Source organism: Maylandia zebra, linkage group LG1 (assembly GCF_041146795.1).
Source record: "Maylandia zebra isolate NMK-2024a linkage group LG1, Mzebra_GT3a, whole genome shotgun sequence".
Taxonomy (NCBI): Eukaryota; Metazoa; Chordata; class Actinopteri; order Cichliformes; family Cichlidae; genus Maylandia; species Maylandia zebra.
This window is the reverse complement of record NC_135167.1, coordinates 12,877,810-12,886,721: the sequence shown is the minus strand read 5'-3', so window position 1 is coordinate 12,886,721 and position 8,912 is coordinate 12,877,810. Positions and strand designations below refer to the sequence as shown.

At 39.2% G+C, this 8,912-nt stretch overlaps 1 protein-coding gene across 5 annotated transcripts; it reads left to right on the top strand.

Annotated features, from left to right (window-relative positions):
• On the top strand, nt 1-8,632 carry isl2b (ISL LIM homeobox 2b). 5 transcript variants are annotated; one of them, XM_004539574.3, is made up of 6 exons: nt 1-141; nt 501-690; nt 1,089-1,351; nt 2,416-2,699; nt 3,393-3,560; nt 3,844-8,632. In XM_004539574.3, the coding sequence occupies exons 1-6, from the start codon at nt 84-86 to the stop codon at nt 3,958-3,960; spliced, it is 1,080 nt and encodes a 359-aa protein (XP_004539631.1). In that variant the 5' UTR covers nt 1-83; the 3' UTR covers nt 3,961-8,632. The 5 variants fall into 5 exon arrangements, with proteins under 5 accessions (XP_004539631.1, XP_012775581.1, XP_004539630.1 ...); XM_012920127.3 differs by having other exon boundaries at nt 2,416-2,711; XM_004539573.3 differs by having other exon boundaries at nt 2,413-2,699.
• Nucleotides 8,633-8,912: the final 280 nt, after the last annotated feature.

Here is an 8,912-nt window from a genome sequence, read left to right as displayed (position 1 = left end):
ACAAGTTATCAGGGAGGCAGGCGAAGGGGCAGTTCATCTTCTTACATCTTTTCCTCGTCTACAATCCCCTCTACCCGTCCTGTATGGTGGATATTATTTTCAGCTCTTCTTTCTTGGGTGATATGGGGGATCATTCCAAAAGTAAGTAAGCCAAGCTGTTCGGTCAAGTTTTAAGTGGCAGATTTTGTTTTCGTCGCTGTGGCTACATGATATATTGGGCAGTGCGCCGATTATTTCACTTATTTTCTCAGTAATACTAAAGTAATTTGTGTGGCTGTGTGTTTCAGGTGAGATTGTGATAAACGAAACGATTCCGTATTTTGCTTTTTGAGTACTGGCTAAAGTCCCCAGCTGTTACATAACAGCAAGTGTTGTCAAGTCTGCAAAACAGAGAAGTTACTTTAAAACCCCCCCTCACAGTGAAACATTATAGAAATAAATGGTGCAGCTGTTTGTCGTGTTTCTTTCGGATGCATTTTCAGTCTGTGGACTCTTTGCAGAGAAGCCAGGATTCGCGATGTGTGTAGGATGTGGAAGTCAGATCCATGACCAGTACATACTGAGAGTCTCTCCCGATCTGGAGTGGCACGCAGCCTGTCTAAAGTGTGCGGAGTGCAGCCAGTACTTGGATGAGACCTGTACTTGTTTCGTCCGGGACGGCAAAACCTACTGCAAAAGAGATTATGTAAGGTAGGATTAAAAAAAATCCCCTAATTATCGAGTGATATTAGTCGGTATAAATTTAATGTTGGATGTATTTAGGCTATTGATTACAATTTCTATTATGAAAAAAGTGAGTGAACTGTGGACACAAAATAAAATCTAAATCACAAGAAAACCTCTGTAACATACATCCTAAATGCGCAATTTATTATAAAATTTTGCACTAACGAAAAACATATCTAGGCCTACACACTGCTTTAACATGTTATCAATGAAAATATATGATATGATGCCTTAAACGCTTAAAAGAGCTAAAACTTACATCTTTGACTGAACACCCCAAAGTTTGTGTGTGTGTGTGTGTGTGTTGTTATTTACATTTCCCGCAGATTTTTAATGCTATTCAATGAATCTATTCTTGCCAGGCTGTTTGGAATTAAATGCGCAAAATGCAACCTGGGATTCAGCAGCAGCGATTTGGTGATGAGAGCTCGGGATAACGTGTACCACATCGAGTGTTTTCGGTGCTCCGTGTGCAGCAGGCAACTGCTGCCGGGAGACGAGTTTTCTCTCCGGGAAGAGGAGCTGCTGTGCCGGGCAGACCACAGCCTGCTGCTGGAGAGGAGCTCCGCAGGAAGCCCCGTCAGTCCCGGACACATCCACTCCAACAGACCGCTGCACCTGGCAGGTCAGTTATTATTATTATTATTATTATTATTATTATTATTATTATTATTATTATTATTATTATTATTATTATTATTATTATTATTCTTGTTGGCCCTGTGCATTTATTGAAACTATGTCCTAAAAACGCTCTTTTATAAAAACTTGTAAATTATAAGAGTTTATGTACAAATTATGAATAAAATCCTTGTAAAATGGTCAAGGTTTATTCTTATTATTATTATTTAAAACTTCTTCCGCTCCTCAGCATGCAAGTAATTTGTTGTGATTGGACTGTGTGTGTGTGTGTGTTTGTGTGCGTCAGCTGTGTGCTGCGACCTTTCTTAGGGCTAATTTCATAATTGATCTCGTTAGGAGTAACCTGCTCTGTTGCCATTATCTGAATAATCTGGTATTTGAGTCGGCTGTGACAGTGTGTGCGTGTGTGTACGTGTGTTCGCAGAGATCCTGAGGGCGTTTGACCACAGAAAGAAAATAAAGTAAACGTGAGAATTATGCTCACAACTTCCTGATTAGTAAAACAGAACAGGTTTGTACACGTCAGTAAAACACAGGTCTCTAGCTGTGCCATCGCTGCTCCTTTTTCACATTTAATAAAAATGTTCCATTTTATGGCGACAGCGATTCACGACGTGAGTTCAGCCGGAAAGTGCAGCCTTGAAAAACAGTTATTAATTGTAACAAATCGATTTTTACGCTTATTGTGCGTTATTTTATTACACTGCGAGAGACTGTAGAAATCATAATTGTTTTTCTTATCTTCAGATAAAAATTAAAGCAGCGGGCATTTCTGGCAATATTGATTTAAACAGCAGTTTACTGGAACGTGGTTTAAAAACGTTGCAGAGTTTTTTTTCTTGTCTTAGTTTAATTCACGTCAGGCTGATGAATATGGCTGGTTTTTCCTGCATAATGCAAATCCATCTAAAGTGATTTAGAAGGCGAAAGTGCACAGATTGAGACGAATGGGCTGCAGAGTAATTGTATCAAAACATTAATGTTTCCTGTACAAGACCTTCTTAGTGTGTCACAGTCACTGACAGACCCTTTCTCCGTCCTCAGCAGATCCTGTAACGGTGCGGCAGGCTCCGCATCGGAACCACGTCCACAAGCAGTCGGAGAAGACAACGCGGGTCAGGACGGTGCTGAACGAGAAACAGCTCCACACGTTGCGGACCTGCTACAACGCCAACCCGAGGCCGGACGCGCTGATGAAGGAGCAGCTGGTGGAAATGACTGGCCTGAGCCCAAGGGTTATCCGGGTCTGGTTCCAGAACAAGCGCTGCAAAGACAAAAAGAAATCTATCCTCATGAAGCAGCTCCAGCAGCAGCAGCAGAGCGATAAGACTGTAAGCATCTTCGTAAGTTTGACCGCTTAATTACTATCTTCAATCGTTCTTTCATTTAAAGCCATGACCTGAATGTGAACTCGGTTATTTGTTTGATGCTGCCATACATCTTTGTGACATACAAGTTCTCCTGCAAAGTTGCAAACAGATGCAACTCCCACGAAAATAACCTGATAGCTTGTGAATTTTTTCTTTTTGTTTGCTTTGTGAATTTTTATTTTTCCATTAGTAGAAGCTAATCCTTTGCGTTTAACCTTTTGTAAACTTGTGATTCGACTTACCTTTACTTAGAGTGAGGCCCAGTGCACCCTTGCAGTGCTATGCTGTATTCAAACTTTATGTCAATGAATAATAAATCACCTACTTTGACTTCAGCTGCCTGCCATAAAAGATAAAAAGGGTTCTCTGTATACAAGCTTTCTCTGTATTAGATCAGTTTTTCAGTCTTTTTTCCGCCCCTAAAAAAACTTCAATAAAAACCCCGTCCTTTATTTATTATTTATTATTATTTATTTTCCTCCCACAAATATTGCACTCATCACAAGTGGTCCATGAAGATGAGCATGTGCAGGGTTTATAGGGGTCAGAAGGATAAACAGAAGTTCTCTGGACACCACAGTTGTTGACAAATTCTTCCTTGCAGAAAAGAGACACATCGTTCTTATTCTGTGTGTTTTTGTAAAATATTCTCAGAGCCTGCAGGGCCTCACGGGGACGCCACTTGTGGCTGGGAGTCCAATTCGACACGAGGGGAACGTGCAGGGAAACCCAGTGGAGGTTCAGACCTACCAGCCTCCGTGGAAAGCTTTGAGTGAATTCGCCCTGCAGAGCGACCTGGATCAGCCAGCTTTTCAACAACTGGTGTGTGTGTTCAGGACAGACTGAATGTGACATGATTTATACAGGCTGCTGGTGCACTGCATGTGCACGAAAACAATAGCCAGTAAATTCTGTAGCATGCGGTCAAATACAGATATGCAACACATGCACGCACTCACATGCAAAGTAATTATATTGGGCCACGTGTGCGTCGTGTGCTTTGCAAAAGTAAAGCTGGACTTTCACACTTTCACACTTGCAAAAAACAAAAACTAAAAAAAAAGGTACTAAAGCAGTATTCTGGTACGTTGTTTTCTGCTCTCAGGTGTCTTTCTCTGAATCGGGATCTCTCGGGAACTCCTCGGGCAGCGACGTGACTTCTTTGTCTTCTCAGTTACCGGACACCCCGAACAGTATGGTACCCAGCCCGGTGGAGACGTGAAACGGGGCCATCCATCCATCCATCCTAATGGTCATCCCTCCTGCAAGGACAGTTGCAGCATGATCCCGGTCCCTTGCATGTGACCAACTCATCACATCGCCCGAATTTTCAGTGGAGAAAGCATTTTTTTTCCTGACACGCAGAAGTCGGAACCAAGAGAGCACCAATTGACTCCGACTTTTCTTTTTCTTTCTTTTTTTCCGGAGTTTTCATTGACAAAAAACTAAGCAGAACAATTGTTGCATGACTTGATACGGAGAACGAAGATGTACAGAATACCTCCCGATGGATATATTACAACAAACCAACCGTCAGAAACAAATTGGAAACATTTCCACGGTGATCCAGATGGACATCTTGCAATTTAATGTGATCATAATGTGTCTTGTTTTTTTTCAACATGAGAATTTTTGATACATTCATTTCGTTGTCGAGTCCAGTTGACGTTTTGTCTTAAGGTCAGAGCATGATAATCTGCAAAGTATTCGTGTTGTAAAATATTTTATCTTAAGGGCAAGAAACAGGTTGTTTGAGCTTCTCGAACAAAAAGTAAATTATTGTTATATTATTTATTGTTAGGAAAGCGATTCGCTAAGGGATTATTAACTGAGAAAAAAATAAAAACACTGAATACATAAAGTGTCTTCGTGACCAGTCATTGTACAGGCGCATTATTATTTCACATGTGCATTTATAAAGCAATGCAATTTAATATATTTTAAAAAAACGCTTTAAAATTAGTAACTACTGCCCATCTGCCACTTTATGGACCTAATTAAGATTTTCAGGCGCTTTTATTGTGATAAAAATAAATTCAGTCCAGTCCCAAATACAGGGAACAGATTTTCACTCTTCCTGACAGCGTGTAATTTCTGATTAAAAAAACACAGCAACAAATTACCTACAAATTTCATTCTAGGGCGTGTTTCGTATTTTAAAAGCATTAATTTCTGCTACGCTGAATATGTTGTTTGTCCTGTTCAACCTGAGTGAAGCTGGCTCTGTGGTCTTATCACCCCCCTCCATCTTGCGGTGTATTCCCCTTCGGTTATATGGCAGGAATCGGCCAGTGGTCATTTACTATCTCGGGGGCAAAAATCTGCTGTAAATTCTGCTCAGTCCAGTTACTCTAGTTGAGTCACAAGCCGGTCTAGACAGCGCGCAGGGATCGGCGACCTCTTATCTAGTCCTGGCATCACCTGCAAACGATACACTGACTGAAGCCACAACAAACTAAACACCCCCCACCTTTGACACACTCAAACCCTCAGCAAAGCCCCTCGTAACTGAGGGGAACTGAGAGCAGCTCGTAAAGGGTCACTTCTCCTCTTCGGTTTATTTTCCTTTACTAAATTGCGTTATTGCACTCGGGTCAGCCGAGATGACAGCTCAGACTAAATGGACTGGCATATCTTGCACTGTGTAACAAACCACACACAAACCAAAGTCATCATTTATGTGAAATCTGTGGATAAAGCATTTTAAGATGTACGTAGGAATTTACTCACTTTGATTTTTTTTGTTAGGTATTTAGTCTATTACATTTGCTCTAAAGAATTTCTCACTCAATGCACTTTTGGTTCTGTGGAATCTAAAACAAAAGGGAAGATACAAGAGTGAAAAGCGTCTTCAGTGCCAACAACAGACTTAATGGTTTCGGATAATTCTCTTAATCGATTTCTATCGGAAATAACTAGAAACATTTTGAGCATCGTTTCCTTTCTTTTAGACTCAATATAGTGATTTATTTTTCGTATTTACACCGGGCGCCTTTTCACCAAAACAAATGTTTGCAGTTTTTGTTTTTCGTGCTCTGTCAGTGTCTTAATTGTGAAGCTGAATGACAAAGGGCAGATAATAGATTTGTAATCGAGCTATTTCAAATAAGATAGGCAAACAATGCGAGCTGATTAAGATAACATAGATAAGCGAGGAATAACAATGGCGTTTACAGGCAAGAATGCGAGGCCTATTAACTCTCCCTCCCAGAAAATCATTAAGGGACGTTTTCCTATAATGTATGGACGCTGTTGCAATTTCTATTATTATTTTAAAACAATAATAATAAAAAAATAATAAAATCAAATCGAGCCACATTTGTTAAAATAACACAAGCTCAGGCTTTATTTGTGGAGTTACATCATCGATTCTGCTTAAAGTGAAAAATAATTCCTTTGTTGCTTAGATGCTCTTCAAGTCTGTTTTAAAATCCGGACATGCTTCAAATGTAACTGAAAAAAAGAGAACTTTCACTGAATTAGAAAAGGGCGAACTCTTCAATAACCTTTAAACGCACAATTACACTCGACAAAAATCATTTGACTCAGGCGTTCGGGTGTGAAGTTTATTTTCCATCTTGTGTTTTCAGTTCTTATGCGATCCCGCGCTGCCAATACAGATCAGAGATCAGACCCTCTGACATCTATACAATGAGCTTAAGTAGCCCAGCTGCTGGGAGTACGATCTTCTATCACGTCCATCAGTGGGCGTTTCCTCCCAGTGTGTTAAATAAGAACCAAAATAAACACCGCTGATCCCTGCTCAGTAGACGCACTAACACACACACGCACCTAAGGCTACTTTGTCTGCAGCTCTCACTCTTTTCCATACAGACTTAATTTTAATGGAGACATTGTAGGCTTTGTTGTGTCCCGGTTCGTTGCATTAAAGCTATGACAGATACCCTGTTAAATCTATACCTCCCAACTTTGACCCAGAACCACCGACACCCGATTAACTTCTAGCAGAGCTGATAACGAGTCTGCGCGTGTCATGTTGCCACAGTGCAACTAGATGCTGTTGGAGGGAGTGACACGATGTCATTAATGATTAAGAGGAGGAGTCCATTTAAAGGTGTGATGTAATTCTCTAATTGGTGGAGGGGTGGGCGTAATTAGATCAGGAGGGAAGTAGCAGTGCCGTCCTCCTCAAGACGCATCTTTCACGAGTGGATCACTTATTTATTTATTAGATTTTTTTTTCGACAAGTTTTTGTTCTGTTTTCTAGAGAAAAACAAGAAATGCACAAGGAAATAACAATGCCTCGTTTTGGATTTCCACATCCGTTTTTGCATTCGTCCCCCCCCCCCAAACAACAACTGTAGCTAATATTCAAAATGGCACTCTATATGATTTAATAGAACGGGTCAGATATTTATGGACCTTCATCACTTTATAATTATTATTTATTCTTATTAATGATCCTTAATTGCTGTTAAATTTTAACGTTTTCTAGGTATTGCTACGGCACTAGTTTATCTTGAGCTCTTTAGGCCCCAATGAAGTCATTTCCTCATGAAATTGCTGCTTTCTTTCTTACTTTTTCTTGCTTGGTAATTTTTAGTAATAATCTACAGTAATCCTGCACTGAACACGAACACATTCATAATACACATTCGCGTTCATCAAACGTAGCAGTTTGCCGTTTACTAAATGTGATATTACATCTGATAAAGTTAAAATAATAATACAGAAAAATAAAGACACTCCGAACTCGTTTTTCCTTTTCTTTTTTTTCTTTTGATGAATTTTAGGTAATCAGTGGTTAAAGTGAAGCTATCCAACTATTTAGGCACATAGACAAAAAAAAAAAAAAAATGGGACACAGAGTAAAGAGATTAATGTACTTTGTGTCGATTTGACTTGCATAAGTAATTTTAAAAAATGTAGAACTGTCATATTATGTGAACCACCCACTTAATCTAACAGCCTTGCCATTGGTAGACCACAAATTATTATTATTATTAGTATTATTGTTAAACTAACATCCTCATGTTGACCGTCTCTGATTTTCTCATCAAGACAGTTTATATTCTGCTTTTAGAAAGGTTGAATTTCGTACGGATAGAAAAACAAAAAGAAAAAAAGTGAACGACAGAAAACTGCTTTTAGAAAAAAAAAGTGAGCTCATACTGTTCAATTAGCATTACTACATAGTCGAAATTTTGTAAAAGTGGCGTGTGCATGATTTCTGTGAAGTCTCTGCGAAAGTTTCGACTCTTGAGTTCCACTGTGACCTTGGTGTAGCTTTGGGGGCCACCAGCAGAGGAACAGCCGGGACGAACTTCAAGTCCGAAACTCTCAAGGGAAGCTTTCTGACAAACTGACTTAATGCAGAGACATATCTGGACGTTTGAGAGAGAGAGAGAGACAAGACAAAAGGGGGCTCAGTGTGGTGGGGTAAGAGAACACGTTTGGAAACAATGAGTTGACTGAGATTCTCAGTAGATTTATTAAAATTAAATAATTTAATATGACAAAGATGTGAAGCAAAGTCTACTTATTCTGGCATTCTGGCTAACTAACTAGGAAGCAAACCTAGAAATGAATTACTCCTTTAAAAATTATTGATTCCTATGAAATAAAAAAAAATCTTTATTTGTCTTATTTGTTCTAATGTGAAACAGCCAAAAAAAACCAAGCATTGCCCTCAGTATGAAATTCAATGCATCTTATTCTGTATTTACACGTTTTCTGCACCTCTGGCAAGGTGTTAAATGTGAAATTTAAGGACCAATTTATCTTAGATGGGTAATAGCCAATTTAACATCTGGTGACAAGAATTTAATCATCTGTACTCTTAGGTTACAGTGATGATGAAAGGATAGTGTCAACATCTGTGTGTATTACCTTGCATCTTGTGCACTATTGATCCTGGAGAATAAATGCTGCTTTTACGGGAAAATGACACAGTGAGTAAATATCCACATATTATCCTGTAAACATTTAAAATCCCTGAGGTGTGATGAGATATTTTAGAATGCTGAATTTAAAAAAATTGTCCCTTTATGTGCTGTGACCTATTTTGACCGACATGTTTTATTTTTAAGGCCAATTTTCTATCTCGATTTAAATGAGTTAAAACTGCAAAAGGAGGGAACTTTGCATGCAGCAAAGTTTCTTTCTTATATTCTATGGTACTTTAGGTGAATCTGTTGGGAAAGACATTGCAA